We start from the raw sequence: 18,538 nt of genomic DNA, 5'->3' as shown, positions 1-18,538 counted from the left end.
CCCTCCCCTCGCATCGCTTCCGTCCACCCGGCGCGGCACACCCCCCGCCCCGGCGGCCGCAGCAGCAAGAAATTAGGGGGCCCCCCATTTCCAATAACCCTGCTGGCCCTGGCGTACTGCTTTGCACCCCCGTGTGTCACCCTTGCACCATGTGTGGGGGTCATTGCGGCCCCCCGCGGGGATGTTTGGGCGGGGCGCGGGGGCCTCGCCGGGGGCTGCTGCTGGAGGGGACAGGGCCAGGGCCACCCTGCTGCTACCCCAGCACACCAGCGGCGCAGAAAAAAAGGGGGGGGGGGAGGTCGGTCCGGTCGGTCGGTCTGGGCCGGCCAGGCGAGCAGCGCGATTAATTTATGTTGTCCGTTTTTATTGACTTACGTATGATATAGATATCGAGATTGCTTGTGGCAGCGGAGCTCTGGCCGAGCGGAGCAGAGAGTGGAGCTGCGGCGGGGCCCGTCCGGTGGGCCGGTGGGGGCGCTGAGGCTCCCTCGAGACCTCACAACCTTCAGCCTTCATATACGTACCCTTGGGCCTCGGGGGGGTCACCCGCAGGACGGACGGCGGCGCGGCGGCTTCCCTGCCCCGTCGGGATCCTCGGCTGCGCTGATTTAAGGCGTCTTTCTCTCCGAGTCTCTCTTTACCGCCCGCGCGAGGCGTTTTGTTCGCCGTGAGTGTCCGAGCAAGGTGAGTTCGAGAAGACACCGAAGAGATTTATAGCACGACAGGGGGGGCAGCAACCTCGGGCGGGACGGTACCGCACCCTGAATACGCCGTTGTATTCGTACTGCTCCCATCGACCCCGTTCCGCCCCCGCCCCGCCCGGAGAATGAGAGGCGGGGCGGGCGCAAAAGGTGTGGAAATTAAAAACGATTCGTCATGAGCGTCGCTAGACTACCCACCACCCGCCACCCAGTCCACGACGCTCCTAGCTCAAATTAAAATCTCGGAAAACGCGCGGGGCTGGGGCGGGCGACAGCAGGCGTGAAGGCCAGACTCTTTGAGACTGTGCGCTGTGTGTCAGCGTCAGCCTCGCCCCACCAATTAAGGGAAATTAGTCAGAAATGAAAGGAGAGGCGACCCGCCCTTCGCCGCGGCTAAATGTGACCAGGCGCGTATAATACGCGCAGCGGTGGGTCACGCACCTCTCCCCCAAAACCACCCTTAATAAGACGCCCCAAGGGTAGGGCAATTTGCAGTGCAGGTCCTCTGAGAGGGACCGAAGGTGCGACTCCTCTCACCTCCCCTACCCCCCGCCGCCCCGGAGAAAAAAAGAAAAGCGAATCCGAGTTGCGCGTCTTCATTTCATATATAGATCGGGGGAGAATTGGCTACTCGCTCGTGGCTTCTTAAGGCACCATGGTCAGTGACGATAGGAAAACCCGCCCACACGCGTGGGTGCGCGGTACAGTCTACCTACGGAAGTGGGTGGGGCGAATGGCGAATCAGTCAAGTGCACCCAGAAAGACGTACCTTTCATTTCACGTCAAAAAGTAGTTCCGTTCCAAAGGAAATTTTGACTTTGATGTTAAGCTGAATTCAGTTAATTTGTAAGAAATTCCCTTGAGTTAGTTCACGGAATTAAGCTTTCAAGATTCGCATACGGTACAGTTGACCCAAGCTCCTTGCCTCTTGCATGCGCCCCAAAAATATGCAAAAAAAAATATAGTTGTTTTTTTTTCTGTTTCTTTTTTTTTCTTTTTCCTTTTTTTTTTTTTTTTTGAATAATTACCGTCGAGATGGTTGCTAATGATGTCGTTATCCGAAATTTTCAATCACCGAAACACGGACGCGAACTCTTTCGGACTCTCCTGCAGCGCGGTTAATCGCGAGACGGGGCGGCGGGGCGCGCGAGGCGGGGCGGTCCCGCGCAGCGTGCGAGAGGACGCGGGCCGCCGGCACAAAGGGGGTGGTGCGGCGCGCGCACCAGGCTTCGACCTCTCCACTCGACGCTCGCGCCGAGACTGAACTGGACGGGTGGCGTCCATCCCCCGGTGGACGCCAGCCGGGAATCTCTGGAGGATGGGGTGGCGCCCCGCTGTGCCGGGGTACCTACCAAGGCAGGGGGCTGGCTGGACTAAGTATGTGCATACTATACTTGAATGAACTACAAGGTGAGAAGTCAGTTCTACTAAGTAAATTTATTTGACAGGTTTTCCCCTAATAAGTCTTGGTTTGATGAATGCTTTTTTATGAAGTCCAGAGATTACACTTAAAATTAGATTCAGTATTAGTATTTACATAAAATAGTGAGGCTTCTTGACTGTGATACCATATTCAGCTAAGGCGGGCGAGAGGTCTTCCATGGTGAGAGTGAACCTTAAACAACATTAAATGAAATGAAAAACAAATCTATTATTAAAACAGAAAAACTAAAATAATTATAATCAAAATAACTCTGGCTACTTACCTTCTATCTTTACCCTTGGTTTTGTTGGCTTGATTTGATGTTCTTGTCTTACAATGTTGGAGGGCATCGTTTGCAACATCAGAAATAAACTTCTGAGCAGCCAATGAGACTAAGCGAACTCTGTAAGTCAGAATCGCCTTTGTTATTATCAAGCCTAGATTGAATATAATTTCTTTTAAAATTGATCAAATGATCACTTACATTCTTGGATCAGTAGCTTCAAATCCTGCTGAGTTAAGATAGAAGCCTGTGACTGCATCAGGAATCTTAAGAGGGACAAGACAACTTTATTAACAACAAATTGGACACTAACTTGAACACCAAAGACAATATTGTTTGAACCTACCGTTGGCTGATAATCCTCTAACTGCATCAGGAAGTCTGACAATGGCTGTCCAGCAGTTCTGGGAGAGTCTGGAGCATCTGGTATGGGAGTGACGGGTGGTGTATCCCCCTGTGAGCCACCGGAGGTTCCTGAAGCACCACTCATGGTTGAGTAAAATTGTGCTTGAACGTCGATAAAGTAAACCTGAAACAATAGAAAGGAACAAGTAGAATGTTGATATTACAAGGCTTTATTCATTTTGAATCAAGGAAAAAATTAAAATAAACCCCATTTTGATACAGATAAAAATTTATTGCACAATCAATAAGACACATATATGGTGGGAAACATGATAATACAAATGAGATACAAGATATAACTGCACAGGTGGGGAACTATGGCCCAGAAAATGCATTTCTGGAGACAAACATTCAATACCAAACACCATAATATTCAACTCAATTTTACAGTCAAAATTGGCAAGTGCAAATCAACAAAAGATTATGCTCAAAAACTATATCATAGCACTGGGTTACAAGTACAATGCTCAACACATCAAAAATAAATAGAGATAAAAAAACAATGACAAACACACAAAAGAAAATAAAGCGGTGGGTTAATAACACATAAAATATTTGAAAAGCTGAAGATCATGTTAGTGATTCACATCTCAGAGAGAACAGATAAGAGATACATGATAGTGAGATAGATCACTTGAATTAATTGAACAAAGCAATCTGACTAGAAATAGAACATATTTCCTGGGTCTTACAATATTTTGCAAATAAATACTGTCATGGTTATTCTAGGAAAACAAACATTTCCTGGGGGTAAGAGATTTAAAGCTTACAAAGTAACTAGCAGCAAATGAAGAGAGCAGTCAATTATGTTAAAATTATGCTACATAACATTGTGTTGATGGCAAAATGAGATAACAAAATAAAATACTGTTGATAAAACTATATGGTCAGAGCAAGGGCAATATTTTGGTGGGTAGGATGCTAAATATTTTATTTGAGAATCTCAAAATTATGATAAACTTTGCAACTACAGATTTAACTCTGTTTAAGAGATCTGCATAACACTTACAGTCCTAGATAAGGGGTTTAAAAGATAAACTTTCAAAAAAAATTAGTACAAGGTCAACAATTATGGTAAAAGAACTCCAAAAATAGAAATGTTATAAGCTATCTAAGTGTTAAAAAGTCTTCTAAAAAACTAAGCTTTGGACAGAAACACAAAAATAGACTAGGATTGCCTGGACATGCAGTTATTAGTGTAATAAATTAATGCAATCATAAAATATCAAATCTTCTGATTCATGATCACAGCTGATTCAGTTAAAGCATGGACAATAATTAAGTTTCAGTAGATCTTTGGCTAGAATGTTTACAGGCCAGACTTCTTTGATGATTGCTCACAACCATAAAAACTTAGTCATCAATAACAACAGGAGTTGCCTTGGCAGGAATACTAAAAGAGTAAGATGGCTGATGACGTTCACTTCCAATCTGTGACAGTAATTTGCGACTTTGCTTCATTGCTTCAGGAGTACCGCAATGCTCTAGCCAGTGCAAAATTATTTCATGATCAGGAGGACATGATTCAGTAAATGCAGGACAACTGTATGCTGCATAAAGGTAGCGCCACAGTGCTGAGAAGTGTGCAGGTATAGAATATCCTAGAATTAAAAAGTTAATAATTAAATTTGGGAATGACAAATAGTAAGGCAATAGTACAAAATAAGAATTACTAACCCTTCAAGGCTTGTGCAGCTACACGAACTTGATGTAATTTAGGGAGTATTTCACAATCAAGCAATGAAGGACTTGATCCACAAAGAAAGCCTCCTTCGCCGCGTTCTCCACTTGAATCTTGAAGAAACTTGTCAAGGGTTTGAAGTTCAGATTCTAAGTGTGAACTTTCTTTAGCTACCCCACGAACAAGAAAGCAAAACTTAGAGAAAAAGTCTCTGAAATACAAAGAGGAAAATACTATAGTGAGTTTGTGGAAATATATTATTAAGTCATTCCTTCAAAACTGGAGTGGCTAACAGTATGAGTACCTTGAAGCTTGATCTGCTTCCGCTTCACATTGGCTACTACATGCACACAACCCTCCTGGGTATTTTGATTCTAGGGCTACAACAATATCATCAGAAGAGTCCAGTGGTTCCAGTCCATCTGTCTCAGTGGCAAGAATAATGTGGAGGACAGGAAGCCGTAGTCTCAAGTCCAAGTCAGAAAATTCTTTAGGGGGTTTGGCCGTGTTGACGGGTACAACTCGAGGGGAGGGCATCACTTGTGCCGTTGCCTGAACAGAAATGTTAGGAAAAGAATGAGCTTGGTAAGAGACTTACGTCGTCATGCCCTTAATACCATATCATATATAAAATCAAAACAATAATTTGAAACTTCATTAATATCAGCATTAAAATTTAACGATGATAATAATTCTTGATTAGCTGGAAATACTTAACCTCAAAATTTGACAAGTCTCACCTTTAAACGTGAAAGCATGTTTACTCGTTGACTCTGGTGACATGCACCCAAACTGTGGCCATCATAGCCCAGTTTAACGAAGAGTACAATTTCATCTTCTGATTCAACATTCATCATTCACTAGTAGCTAATCACTATGATATAGATGTTTCAAAAGTTTGAAAATGGTTTGAAGTGTCCAGGAACAGTCCTCTCAGCGAGTAAATCAACTATCTTGACTGGTTTAAAATCAGCGTCGAATTTTGATGCACGAATAGACAGAAAATCTGACATTTGCCCAATAGATGTAACGGGAAATCGAATACCGCTTGCCGAACTAGGCTAAAAATAGGGCATAGCCTATCCCGTCCCGAGATGGCGCCGACAGACGACAACTCGGAGAAAATGTCCTCTTTGTTCGTCCTTAAAGTACCGTATTGATGAAGTAGCGCATCAAAATATGAACATTGAATAGAAATAAAACGGACATTACCTGCTGCTATCAAGTACGGACTCCAAACAACCGACACCAATCAAGAATCGAACCTAGATCAGATCAAAACAAAAACAAAACAATTGATGGATGAAGATGATGTGTGCCTGTGCCTGTGGGCAGGAATCGGAACGGAAGTAGCTTGCGTGACGTCACTCTGGTCCTGGGCGCCAAGTTTCAAGTGACGCCGCACATCTGGTATCACCTCAACGATCAAGATCAACGAACGTATGTAACAACAGCTGGGTGTGTAGCGTGCGGCATGACCGCCATGCCGAGTATTACAGCACGGTATGTAGAGCGCGAGTGGAGGCGTGGCGTAGCGCTGCGCTGCGTCTAGGCAGTCGAGGACTTGTCGCTGTTCCGGGGCGCGGCAACAATAGAGAAAGGGAAGACCCGTCCGTCCTGTCAGGAGGCTGCGGGCGGTGTGAGGAGGGCCACGCGGAAGTGTGCGGCACTGTAGGGCATTCGCGGGTCACGGCGGGCTTCTTCGGATTAGCTTTTAGCCAGGCTCTTTGCACACTGCCTTTGAGGCACAGAAGGATGGGATTGAGGAGTCTGAGGGGATGAGGGAGAAAGTACGAACATGTCCACAAAGAAGAGCGGTATGACCACACAGTGGTCGTAGCCCCCAAATCCCCACCACCACGACCACCACCACCAAAAAAAAACAACATAACAACACACTTTCTCACTGATCATGAGAATGAACATCAAGACAGGGCAGAAACGTGTTTTGTCATTCAGTCACAGTCACCCTGCGCCGAAAATTCGTTCGGAGGGATAGGTGCCCGGTACACGTTCCGCTGGAGGCTGGACCTATTCCGAATGAGATGCCACCCTATGTCATAAACACTGCACGCTGCCTGGTCACGCCCCCGCGCCCGCCCTCGTCAGCTCCGCGCACGCGACGCGCGCACGCCCCCCAAGAAGACGATCACGCCTCAGTTCACGCCCCCTCCGCCGCCACCCCGGGCCCCGGGCGCCGCCTCCTCGGCGGCGAGCCACTATAAGAGCGGCGCCAGGACGCGGCCTGCGGATTCCCGTCCGGCACTACGTCGCGTCAGCGTCGACACTGTGCACCTCTCGCAAATATTCACGCAGGTAAAGTAGAGTGCATTTCCACACGAACCAATCTTGTGATTACATTAACCGCCCGAATAAGTGTTTGCTATCATAACAACCGAATCAGACAGGGTTGGGTACTTTTCCCATGACGGATAACGCCTTATTGAGAGGCCGTTGTGAAAAGTTACCCCGCAGAGAGTCGAGACATTGCTGTGTAAATCGTTAATGGGGCGGGTTGTGAATACGATGCCACGAACTCACAGTGCTTGTCGCTGACCAGGATGCTGTTGGGTCGGCGCGCTGCGGTGACGTGGGCGCTGGCGCTGCTGCTGGGAGCAGCGGCCGCCACGGGGGCCTCGGGGGCGCACGTCCCCGACGGCGCCGAGGAGTCCAACGCCGTGGAGGAGTCGGAGCGGGGAGGGCGCGGCGCCGGGGCGGGCAGGGCCGTGCTGGCGGAGATGGCGCGCGAGCTCCTGAGCCGATCAGCCACCAGCAGTCAGGTGAGTGCACAAACGCAGGAAGTCCCAGTTATCGCAGCAATAGAGCTCGCCGTGGAAGTGACCCGGCGGAATCGTCTTCCCGCAGGTGCTGAGCCTCAACCTGACCAACCTGGTCATCCTGCTGGTGCTCAAGGCCATCATCTTCGGCGCGGGCCACATGGGCGTGGGCTGGGCGGGCAAGTCGTCGCGCGGCGGCGAGAGCGCTGGGCCCGCGCCCCTCGTCACGGAGCAGGAGGCCCTGCTGTTGCTCGGCTTCCTCATGGGCGGCCAGGGTGGACCGCACGGCCCCCACGGGCCGCACAGCGACCGCATCGACCGGGACGGCTACCGCTGCCTCAACCGGGTGGCGTGCCAGGAGCCCGAGGCCGCGAACAGCTACGCGCGCGCGGGCATCCTGCTGTCCAACGGCGCCAAGCTGCTGAACGGGTGAGCGAGGACGTGGAGATCTGAAGGGGGTACTTCACTATTAATTCAAGCGTACACCGATTTTTCTGTTTTTTCTTGATATTTTTTTATTTTTTAAAAATGTTTTTTTCTCGATGTTTCCTTATTTTTTAAGTTTTGTGTGTGTACGATTATTTTTGGAGTGAAGTATCCCCCATGTTCACTCTATCCACCACCACCACCACCCCCAACCACTACAAAACCTCCGGGGACTTACTCTTATGTTGTTCCTGCGCAGGATGATCCCGTACGACCCAAAGTACGACCACATCGTGGAGGGGTTGGTGGACGCGGTGGAGTACGGGCGTCGCGGCGAGCGCTGCGACCTGAGGTACTCCTGCGCCCGCAGGTAGCGGCTCGCGGGCACAACCCGGGCCGTTTGGCTTTTGTAACTTATTTTTTCACCCTGAGTCGAAAGCAGTCCGCCGGTCGCGAACCCACCTCTGCCACCGAGTACCCAAATGAATGGTTGTGTGAAATCTGTAAAAAAAAATGCCCATCGAACAAACTGCTCAATAAAAGTCTCCAACCATTTTCTTTTACAAACAGTGTTTGCGGCCTAGTTTTTTGTCCTTCCTGTAGCGCAACTGTGACGTCATGTGACGTCACCGTGACACGCCCGTACCAACACCTCATAATGGGCTTTCCCCTAGTGCACCGCGCCGCGTGGACCTGCACGCTCGTCACACGTGACGACACACAAAGGGCCATCCTCCTCAGAGCAGCAGGCGACACCTCCTTACCTCCAGCAGGCAGCCTCACTTCGAGACCCTGCACTGGTAGTAGCGGTCCCTCCACCGCGGCAGGATGCTCTGGTTGTACTCGCCCGGGTTCCAGGGCTTCACCACCGGCTGGTCCATCTCGTGCTTGGGCATGTACGCGAAGTACGTCTTGAGGAACTTGTCCCTGCCGGGGAAGTAGTCGCACGCCATGGCCGGGAACATCTCCCGCGCCGCGTTCACTTGGATGGTGCGCAGGGCCGTGTTGTAGCCGCGCATGATCCGGTCCACCTGCCGGGCCGGGGGTCGGTGTTCAAGACTCATTAGCTCCCCCGGTAATATGACGATCTGATCCAGCTCCCCGTCGTCGTGCTCCTCACCCTGCGGCGGTACCACTCCCGCCGGTCCCACGTGAGCTCCCGGACCTGCTTGGGGGTGAGGCCGTGCCGCGGGGTGGGCACTCGGTAGGACATGCCGAGGTGGTTGGCGTTCCACATGATGAGGCTGCGGTCCTCCAGCACCTCTGCCGACGGAAACACAAATGGAACACGGGTATCATTTTCAATTCGAGATTAAAAATGGTTGGTGAAATACTTCGACACCCGCGCGCCCTTTCATTTGAGTGAGTGCGAAAGGAGGAGAGGGGTGTAGAAAACCAAGCGGATCTCGACACCCACCTGCCAACCGCCGGTGCACGTACAGCAACCCGTTGCGGAGCCGCACCCACTTCTGGATGGCGGGGATGCGGTGGACGTCGGGCAGCTGGCACAGGGGCTCCTCCGACGCGAGGGACTCCAGGAAGCTCTGTAAGGGGAGCGCACACGCATGTCTAAGCGCACACGCCACTTTCAGATTCTTGTACACCTCCAGACGACTTTTTCCACACTTTCTTCGTGTAGTAGGCGCGTTTCCTTTTTAGACGTTTCGTCAAAACGGGGGAGGCAGCCGCAAGACTCATGGGTCTGTCTGTGCGTCAGTGTGGCGGCGCGACAAAGCGAGGAAGCGATGACACAAGCAGTTTATTGTGTCGCGCCAGCGGGACTGGGTCGGAGCAACAAGCAGTGCGCCAGCGACCGCCTCGGCTCATGGCTGGTGGGCGAGGCTCACCACTACGCTCGCGGGGTCGACTCCCGGGGAGTCGTCGTCGGCCTCGCCGGCCGCCCCGTCCCTCTTGGCGGCGGGGCGCTTGGGGCGCTTGGGGCGCTCGGCGGGCGCCCTGAGCGGCGAGGACCCCACGGTCCGCGTCCTGACGGTCGACACCGCCGCCGACCTGCCCCTGCTGCCTCCGCTCCTGGCCCCCACGCCCCTCTTCCGGGACGGAGCCTCCGCGCCCTCGTCGTCGTCCGCCTGTCACCGGGAGCGACGCCGACATCAGACGGAGGTAGCCGACGGAGACATAGCACCCGGGATGCTTCAGCTTACCTGCACCGGTGCGGCCACGCGGTCGCCGGGGGTGTCTGGCGGAACAAACGACCAGTTACTCATCAGCGCGGGAAAACACTCATCGACTTGGAAGGTGCGACGCGAGACGAAACTTCGCTCCCGATATCGCGACGGAATCGGGCGTGCGGCCAGGCCGGTCGGTATCTTTCCCGCTTCCCCCCGCCTGCCTGGCCTGGCGAGCGACTTTCTCACGGCTCGGCATTGGACCTTTGGCCGCGGCTTGCACCGGTGAGCCACCCTCACAAGTGCGGCGGCCCTACAGCGAGCCCAGTGTGACGCGCTGCTTGTTCTCGAGGAACTCCCCGCAGAGCTGCGTTGTGTTTCGCGCGGACCATGGGCGAGTCCATCACGGTGGCTACACGGTACGCGTTTCTACTCACCGGCTGGGAGGTCCTCGGACGGCAGGTCCTTGCTCTTCGGCTTCCTCTTCCGCACCTGTGGGGACGAGAGGAGTATGTGGCGAGGGAAAGGGGACAGGGTGGTGCAGCCCCCCCCCCCCCCCCTACAGCACAGTGAACAGAAACAGGGTGTCGCTTCGATCGTCATTTTGGGGCCGTACCGCTGGCCTGCCGGCCTGTGGGGGGATGGTCACACGCAGCTGAGGCTTGGCCTGTAGCTCGGCGATCAGCGTGCTGGGCAGCTTGTGGGAGCGCATGTACAGGTTCTCGACGTAGGCCGTGTGGTTGGCGCTGAACAGTTCCAGCCAGTCCATCTGCGGCACCGGCAGCGGCTCCAGGTAGGGCCACAGGTACCGCTCCGGTCTAGCTCGCTGGCCAGGCACTGGGCGGCAACGACGAGGTGGTTGGATTGGTCTATATAGCTATATATCCGACCATCCACCACAAGACGCGATTTTTCCGGCACTCACCCTCCGGATTGATGCGCAAGTAACGCGGCTTCTTCTCGGGCTCGCCGAACTGCTCGACCAGCTTGCCGATGACGTGCGGCAGGCGCAGATGGGCGAGCGCGGACAGGATCAGCCGCTCGCTGGGCGTGTACTCGAACCCGGTCCCTGCGACGGCACACAGCAGGCGCTAGGAGGAGGCTGCCGGCCGAGGGGTAGGGTAGGCCGCGCCGCGCGCCACGGCCGTCCTGCGGGCATGCCTATCACCGCGGGCGCTGAGACTCACGGAGCTTGGGGGCGGGCGGGTCCCCGGGCACGGGCGTCTTGCCGCTCTTGCTGATGACGGCGTACAGGGCGAGCAGGAAGGCCTCGTGGTCCTCGGGCTGCTGGCGCAGGGCGCGGCGGATCTGGCGGGGGCTGGGGATGGGCGACACGCCCAGCCGGCCGCACCAGAGCGCCACGCGCGCCGCGCCGCCCTCCTCGGCGTCCGCGCGGTGCGCCGGGTGCAGCGCGTTCACGGTCTGCATCTGGTCCCAGGAGAGCTGCTGGAACCAGTCCGGGCCCACCTCCTGCAGCATCTGGTCGCGCCGCTTGATCACTGTGAAGGGCGCGTCGGTGGGGTCAGTATGTGTCTTTGCTAAGACGGGTGAGTACGCCCCGAGCGGCCCCGCCCCGGCTCACCCGTGAAGGCGGCCTTCTTGGCCAACTCCTTCTCCTTCCTCATGACGTCCGAGAGCCAGAGGCGAAAGGCCTCGTTGCGCTGCTCCTGCGCGCGCTCGAACTCCGCCACAGCCCTCAGGGGACCCATCAGCCCGCCCTTGACCTCCCGGTCCTGGCGCATGTCCTTGAGCGCCTCGCCCACCTCGAACGTGTAGCCCCTGCGGAATGGTCGTCGTACTAAGCGGGGGCAAGTGGCAGCAGGACAGCCCTCCGGGATGGCCCGTACCTGAAACCCGATTCCGGCGACGAGTAAGGGACGACGGAAGCCGCCCCGCCCCGGGCCTCGTCCCCATCATCCTGGTCCTGCCCTTCCCGGTGGGGCCGCGGGGTGCGCACGGCTAGGGCCGTCGTGCTCCTGGAGTTGGCGCCCGCGCGGAGTCGTTGACTTGGCTGATGACTTATGCTGCCCCGTGCGCCACCATGACCCCCACGCGTTTGATCCATGCTTAAGTCCAATATTTTCTCGCGCTTTGTAGTTCTTTTTGGTGCCATGTTTCACGTTGAGAGGGTGCTAATCTCAGCAAACCCCCGATTCTGTTTTTCAATTTACATTTACTTTTGCGATTTTTTTAAAAATATTTTTTTTGTGTTTTTATTCGGTCGTATGTACTTGATAATTTAAGGGATGTTGATTATTGCCAGGCAACGCCATAGCCGACTGCCTTCGTTGTAGTATGTCATCTTCAATCATCGACAAATATATAGGTACAGGTACTTCCCTCTGTCCAAACAGCTGCTTGTCTGTCAATATTCTGCTTAAGACTTCGACAGCACTAGTCTGACACAAGCAGAGTAACCTAACCCCTGTTGAAGCGCGATGTGGGATGACAAGAAGAGTGCTAATCATGTTCCGAAGCTGAGGGGGCGCTACATAGCCTAGTCACCGCAATACTGGCAGTTTGATGTCGGCATAAGATTTCTCTAAACCTTTTTAGTTAACCCCTGTTATAGGAAAAAAATCTAATGATTTATGGCTGGGTTTGATTGGTATGTGCCTTTGTTTACGTTTGGTTAACCAGCATTCTTTCTATTTTCTGTCGAAGTCTGTAGTATAATTACGCGCTTATTGTCCTTTTTGCCACACCCAAACATTGTTTTAAAAGTATTTTAAGCAATTCTCAAGCTTTTAGCAATCACATATCATAACCTGATAATTAAATTTCTCCAACATATTTTCACCTTGGATCCTGATTGTTTTTAAATGTTTGATCTCTTTTCTCTCTGCTTTTGAACTTTTATCGATATTTTTTCTTATCCAAGAACTTTTAAAATCTAGTTGAGCTCAATACTACTATGTACTCTCCTTGTTGAAGTTTAAACACATTATTTTTCATTCACCCCGTTTCATGTTGTTTTGAAATATTTTTTGGCAACTTAGGGCGGCCAACAGACAACCCTCAGATTTATATTCGCTATTTGTTGTTTACAGGTATGCAGATTCACCAAAGCCATGCAGCAAGCTGTGCAATTTGTCCAACCTTCAATTACGCTTCCTTTGCCCTTCAGATATTCAAGAGGTAATGGTCATACAATTAAACGATTCTTGATAGGGGAGCTATTAGCTATCAACTTAAAGAATGCTGCTGCTTTATGTCCAGGTGCAAGCACTTTGCTCGGATTGGTTTCCCATTATCTATCCTTATTACTGGTATGAAGAGATTACCTCAAATCCAAGATTTTACTCACTTGCTGCTGTCTATGATGGAGTCATTATTGGGCTTATAGTCGCAGAGATTAAGGCTTTCTCTGAGCTCAACAAAGAAGTCAGTATTTTTTTCTTAAGTTTTGTATTGATTATCTTCTAGGTTTTATAATCTATGGATGACTGCAATTCGATGATACAGGATGAAGATATTTTGGCACCAACATTTGGGAAAGATACTTTAGTTGCCTACCTCTTGAGCCTTGGTGTTAGTCAAAGTCACAGACGCAATGGAATAGCATCTGTTCTTCTTGATAATTTAATCTCACATTTAACATCTGTAGATAATCCCCATTGTAAGGCTCTCTTTCTTCATGTCCTTACCACAAATTCACCTGCCATTCATTTTTACCAACGACATCAGTTCAAGTAAGTTAAAGTCAGTGTTACAAATCTCTCTTTATCTTCAAATTTTTTTGTCTTTTGCCTCACATTTTTACAGGCTGCATGCGTTTCTTCCGTATTATTATTACATCAATGGTAAAAGTAAAGATGGATTCACATATGTCCTCTATGTGAATGGAGGTCATCCTCCGTGGGGTCTCTAATATCCTTTAATGCTGCTTTCAACTATGCCATGTGTCAGGGCCATGACACAACAGTATCAGTATTCTTGCTTCTTGCTCCACCCGTTAGGCACCATGGCCACTCGGGTATGCAAACTCAAGGTGGATCTCCAATGGAGCAATCTACGCTACCCATCACCCATCATCCGTCACCCATCACTTGCGATTTCGTGTTTTTACATCGCGAAATACAATCATAAGTTGTATAGTCATATTAATTGTTCACACACATCCTTAGTCTTAACCACAACCCGAGTTGTACGCGTAAATACACGAAATATCAAGTGATGGGTGACGGATGATGGGTGATGGGTAGCGCAGATTGCTCCATTGGAGATCCACCTTTACAACATTGTTGTGTTGTGGCTCTGACACAAGGTGTACTAAACATATTAGACAGTCATGTTTACAAGTACTCCTGTTTTAATATTACAAAAATTGAATATTTTTCTTAACAATACCTCACTGATTATATGAAGCATTACTGCAAGGTACTTGCTCACACTGATCCATGTGCTGTACCAGTGTGGTTATGGAACAAAATGCAGTTAATGATGCGGTGGGCATGGCCCACAACATGGGTGGCTATGTGGTCATCCAGCAGTTAGCATCGGCATGACACCTCCACTGGTTAGTTTTTTGTTTGTTTTCTTCAACTCGTGACTGCTAGGAACCACTCAAAATGAGTAACTTTATGTTCGTTGTGTTTTATTTCAGATGTACCTGAACTGGATGTACCTCCTCCATCACCAGATCTGCTAATGGAGAAAGATGTCAGGAGTATCTTGTGGAGGTTGTCACTTGAGAAAAACACATTAGAGCCATTTAATCAATCTAAAGAGCACAATTACTTGCATTTTTATGTTCGACAAAATCTATTAAAATTACAACATGATGATGACATTCGTCATTGAAGGATCATTATGCTGTAATTTGCAGTCGTGCCATTGATTGTATGTTGAGAATTCTTGTTCCTGTATTTTACTTTCAGTTTTCAATTTTCTCAACTTAGTCTGGTATAGCACTTCTTACCTGTTGTCAAAGAGCTAAACTTGATCTCTTCATACAGGGTTCATCATCAAGAAGAGCATTGTTGACCCAGAATTTATTATTTTTATTGTGATTAGAATTAGTGTGAGATGTATGTAACCTTCCTATTACTAGCACAATGTAAGCTCAAGATTTAAGATCAGAACTATATTTTCAAATGGTTTGCTTAACTTGAAGGGTCTTGCAACTGTGCTCACCTTCAAAATGTTACCTTACTAGAGCTTACTCAAGCTTGTGTCTTAAAATTATGTGCATTTACTTATAGTCCATCCCTTCTTTTAATTTAGAATGCAGGTCATTTTATTTTCTCTACCACAAGGTAGTCATTCCACTTTAAAAATTTAATGAACTATGTTCATTGCGTCCATATTGTGTACTATTTAAGTAATATTAGTCAGAATAATGGTAGCTAATGACCTATATTTTAACTTCTGCTCATAGCAACCAGGTAACATTTGTTGATTGTGTTGAATACATCACATTTTTCCATATTTCATTGTGTGCCACAAAGTAAGTTATCTTGTCATAACTTAAGAACTCTGAAAGTAAGGTAGACATGTGGGCTAACTGTGATAACACATTTATACCTGTTGAGGGCTGAGATAGATACGTAAGATCAACCCATAGCGTAATATCTGCAAAGCTTGTAACATACTGGCAAAGAGCACAACGTATTATTGTTGTTGTTTGTTTTTGTTTTTTTCAAATTTTGATTATGGACGTCAGGAACACTTGCTATAAAAATTCTATGGACCTGTTTTTAATATTGATAAAAAAACCTATAGATATATATGTATTTATGGAAACTAGTCGTATTTTGAAGTTCCATGTTAAAGCGCACACAATTTTGTAGAGTGTTGGGGGCAAATTTATTATGAATGAAATTATATTATAATCACTTGTTGACAATTGTTCACTTTTGAGGCTATGTTTTTTGACAGTTTTGTAAGTAATTCTTTTATATGTATTATGAATGTGATTTTTTGCTCATGGGAACAGTTGTGCTAGTATCTTGTTATAAGAATGAAGAAAAAAATCCTAGTGTCTTGTTCTCAATACCTATAGAACTATGAGCTCCATACTGTGGATTAGGATTGCAAACAAATACAATCCCAACTCACTCATATTTTTTTGAATGTTTCTGCTGTTCACTGCCTATATATCACCCTCATTAAATTAACCTTCTTTAATGGGTGATGTCTAATACAGTTCCCATTAGGCTATCCCTATATATACATCTGTTTATCTGGACCTTCTTGTAGACTAGACTCTTATTTTATTTTTTGTTTCAATGAGATGTACAAGTGTTATACGTTAAGTTCTGTAAGGGTCCAAGTCAAGTGATATCATTTAGTCAGATGAACATCGCCTGTATTTTAACTTGTAGAAACAAAAAATACATGCATTTTCAAATGGTTCTGAGTCTTCATTTTTATATTGTAGAAAATCTATACAATTTAATTACATAACTCTGTTTATTTTATTGAGTACCTACTAAATTGTCCGGAGAAGAACATGACAATAAAAATGAACTAGGAACAAAGATTAAAATTGACTGGGCACAGAAAAGGTTCAAAAAATATTGTTTCAGAATGTTGGGGCGGAATATGTAACTAATTAGTCAATCTATTCTTTGCCTGAGGTTCATTTTCCACTTCATACTCAATCTCAATATGAGGTCTTGGTTTTCGTTTTGATTTAGTCATCTTCTTTTTAGATGTTTGTGCTTTACTGGCAATGTCCTGAAAAGAGGAAAGCAATAATATTAAAAACTGAAAGATACAGGGTGTAGTGTAACAGTAAAAAGTACATACCTCAATATCTGATTCTTCAGATTCCTCAGGACTACTAACTTCCTCACGAGCCTACAATGGCAGAGTAATTAGTTAAAAGAAACGAACAAACTTAATGTAATTCTTCACCACTGCTTAAATTGAATTGTAAATAGTCTACTTTCACAAAAAAAGATAACTTACACCAACATCATCGTCGTCGTCATCATCATCATCATCACTATCAGTATCAGCAACAAACTCTGATTCACCGTGGTCAAGTTCTTTCTCAATTTCTTCTTCAAGTTCCATATCCTAGAAAGAATGCCATGGCAATTGAAAAATATGTTGCGTAGATATGCTTAAAGGTAATAACTATTAACTTCAGCTGTATGTGTATGTTACGGTAAAAGCCCGCAGAACAGTAAACCTGGGGTTTGATCAACCATAGCTAGGGGTTTACTGAAGTGATTTGGTAAAATATTTGATGTTGGATGTCACTACTACATCCAGCACGCTCAACAAACATAAAGAAATTAAGACAAAATTACCTCATCTTCATCCTCCTCCTCCTCTTCTTCTTCATCATCAACTTCTTCTTCAACTACTTCTTCATCAAGTGCCTTATCAAAGGCATTTTGAGGGAAATTGTATATATCTCCATACTGAAAAAGAGAATAGCAATATCTACTTCAGTAAAGAAAGATCCAAGATAAGATGGATATTAGGTCTACCTCATAACTTTCAACCATGTAATGAAAATAAGAGCATATTTTAAGACTTACTGTTCCTTTTTTCAATCGGTCCAGAAGCTGTTTCTCAATGGCAGATTCAAGACGAGCAGCAACCAAAGCTTTCTCCTCACGACGGTTGACCCTCCTCTCAATTTTTCTTTGCAAAGGCACCAGCTTCTTCCTAATGTTTCAAGTTTTACTCTATTAGTTAAAGAATCGTAAAATATTACAAGTAAATAAAACAAGACAAAACTTACTGTCTCCGTAGACGAAGTTTGCGCATACGGATGAGGTACTGAGTGATTTTAACAAATCGTTGCTTGCATTTGGCTTTGACAAAACCATTCCAATACAGAAGATTTTCATTTATTTGTACAATTGCTTTTTCAAAATTTCTAGATAATTTAACTCTTTCCCATGTTTTTCCTGGAAATGCTGACCTATAAATCAAAGATAGCAATAAAAAGAAATGCATTGTGGTCAAGCCTATGTTGAGATTACACTAAAAATGCCTACAATACCTTTCCGCAGTTTTCATGTATAAAAAGATGACACCATTTTCTTCTTTAACTGTCGCATATTGACTGTTTGCTAAGGGACAGGATGCTCGGCTGCATAGACCAGTCAAGTTATATTCATTTCTACAAAACCTCTGAGTCTTTGTACTGCAAACGTAAGGAACGATTATAAGTACATTAAACATCAGTTCACAAAATTGCATTGATGGTTGAAAAACACTCACTTCACTTTGTAAGAACAAAATGTTTTGTTGATAACGCTCCAAACAACCTGAAGCAGAAGAAGAGTATTGTCACACAACTTAAAATACCCAAAGGTAACCTCACTTTCACGTGGTTAGTTAAAATGATATACACATGAAAGCAACCCAACGACTTAGTATTGAAGGTTAAAAATTTGTTGGATTGAAGAAAAATTTCTGCCACATTCATGGGGAGGAGGCAAAAACTTCAAATTACTGTGTGGTACAGAAAAATACGGCGGCATGGAAGACTAAACTTACATCGTCGTGCTGCATTTTCGAATATTGTCAGAAAACTTGCGTCTGAAACTTAAATACAGCTGAAAAATTCGAAACAATCAAGTAACTTTCAGAAGTACAGAGCACAAACACTTTGCTTCTACATAGAATTTTTGGTTTGCGTGCACATTGTATGATTGAGAAAATTAACCAAAACAGAAACGTGACTGACATACGGAAAGAGGGGAGGGGGTAGGAAGGGGGAGGGCAAGCAGGAGGAGAGCGATCAGAC

At 47.5% G+C, this 18,538-nt stretch overlaps 7 protein-coding genes across 9 annotated transcripts in view; 2 read left to right on the top strand and 5 right to left on the bottom strand.

Annotated features, from left to right (window-relative positions):
• The window catches only part of LOC113205262 (cholecystokinin receptor-like), a 198,744-nt gene extending 196,772 nt beyond the window's left edge, over nt 1-1,972 (bottom strand). The window contains exon 1 of the mRNA XM_052267445.1: nt 1,730-1,972. The gene's annotated coding sequence lies outside the window, so the exon portion shown is untranslated. The remainder of the gene's footprint in view (nt 1-1,729) is intronic.
• Nucleotides 1,973-2,119: 147 nt separating this feature from the next.
• Nucleotides 2,120-5,860, bottom strand: LOC113206016 (transcription initiation factor TFIID subunit 10). Its single transcript, XM_026421886.2, has 5 exons — nt 5,706-5,860; nt 2,754-2,936; nt 2,609-2,673; nt 2,408-2,527; nt 2,120-2,316 (listed from the first exon to the last, which is right to left on the bottom strand). Exons 2-5 carry the CDS (start codon nt 2,895-2,897, stop codon nt 2,235-2,237), a joined length of 411 nt encoding a protein of 136 aa, XP_026277671.1. The 5' UTR covers nt 2,898-2,936; nt 5,706-5,860; the 3' UTR covers nt 2,120-2,234.
• LOC113206012 (chloride intracellular channel exl-1-like) lies at nt 3,024-5,699 on the bottom strand. Its single transcript, XM_026421880.2, has 4 exons — nt 5,234-5,699; nt 4,798-5,045; nt 4,490-4,704; nt 3,024-4,413 (listed from the first exon to the last, which is right to left on the bottom strand). Exons 1-4 carry the CDS (start codon nt 5,348-5,350, stop codon nt 4,166-4,168), a joined length of 828 nt encoding a protein of 275 aa, XP_026277665.1. The 5' UTR covers nt 5,351-5,699; the 3' UTR covers nt 3,024-4,165.
• Nucleotides 5,861-6,472: 612 nt separating the features above from the next.
• LOC113206014 (uncharacterized) lies at nt 6,473-8,098 on the top strand. The gene is made up of 4 exons (XM_026421884.2): nt 6,473-6,809; nt 7,054-7,273; nt 7,359-7,699; nt 7,956-8,098. Exons 2-4 carry the CDS (start codon nt 7,055-7,057, stop codon nt 8,068-8,070), a joined length of 675 nt encoding a protein of 224 aa, XP_026277669.1. The 5' UTR covers nt 6,473-6,809; nt 7,054; the 3' UTR covers nt 8,071-8,098.
• On the bottom strand, nt 8,067-12,060 carry LOC113206008 (uncharacterized). Its single transcript, XM_026421877.2, has 12 exons — nt 11,670-12,060; nt 11,405-11,601; nt 11,010-11,321; nt 10,748-10,891; nt 10,439-10,659; nt 10,260-10,314; nt 9,859-9,893; nt 9,544-9,783; nt 9,114-9,240; nt 8,817-8,959; nt 8,461-8,727; nt 8,067-8,197 (listed from the first exon to the last, which is right to left on the bottom strand). Exons 1-11 carry the CDS (start codon nt 11,933-11,935, stop codon nt 8,476-8,478), a joined length of 1,992 nt encoding a protein of 663 aa, XP_026277662.1. The 5' UTR covers nt 11,936-12,060; the 3' UTR covers nt 8,067-8,197; nt 8,461-8,475.
• LOC113206013 (N-alpha-acetyltransferase 60) lies at nt 10,077-16,178 on the top strand. Of its 3 annotated transcripts, XR_008011138.1 has the most exons (8): nt 10,077-10,241; nt 12,873-12,960; nt 13,042-13,206; nt 13,288-13,514; nt 13,588-13,687; nt 14,173-14,341; nt 14,429-14,664; nt 14,781-16,178. XR_008011138.1 is itself a non-coding variant. In XM_052267431.1 (7 exons), the coding sequence occupies exons 1-6, from the start codon at nt 10,213-10,215 to the stop codon at nt 14,317-14,319; spliced, it is 756 nt and encodes a 251-aa protein (XP_052123391.1). In that variant the 5' UTR covers nt 10,077-10,212; the 3' UTR covers nt 14,320-14,341; nt 14,429-16,178. The 3 variants fall into 3 exon arrangements, 2 of the variants coding, with proteins under 2 accessions (XP_052123391.1, XP_052123392.1); XM_052267431.1 differs by having other exon boundaries at nt 14,429-16,178; XM_052267432.1 differs by lacking the exon at nt 10,077-10,241 and adding an exon at nt 12,205-12,430 and having other exon boundaries at nt 14,429-16,178.
• Nucleotides 16,179-16,217: 39 nt separating this feature from the next.
• On the bottom strand, nt 16,218-18,501 carry LOC113206011 (protein MAK16 homolog). Its single transcript, XM_026421879.2, has 9 exons — nt 18,289-18,501; nt 18,010-18,056; nt 17,789-17,932; nt 17,525-17,707; nt 17,319-17,448; nt 17,085-17,198; nt 16,738-16,848; nt 16,576-16,626; nt 16,218-16,503 (listed from the first exon to the last, which is right to left on the bottom strand). The coding sequence occupies exons 1-9, from the start codon at nt 18,301-18,303 to the stop codon at nt 16,375-16,377; spliced, it is 924 nt and encodes a 307-aa protein (XP_026277664.1). The 5' UTR covers nt 18,304-18,501; the 3' UTR covers nt 16,218-16,374.
• Between the last annotated feature and the right edge of the window lie 37 nt (nt 18,502-18,538).

The sequence above is a fragment of the Frankliniella occidentalis genome, unplaced genomic scaffold, assembly GCF_000697945.3.
Source record: "Frankliniella occidentalis isolate FOCC.00 unplaced genomic scaffold, Focc_3.1 Scaffold52, whole genome shotgun sequence".
Classification (NCBI taxonomy): Eukaryota; Metazoa; Arthropoda; class Insecta; order Thysanoptera; family Thripidae; genus Frankliniella; species Frankliniella occidentalis.
Note: the sequence above shows the minus strand (reverse complement) of the source record. Positions and strands in the feature narration are given on the sequence as shown.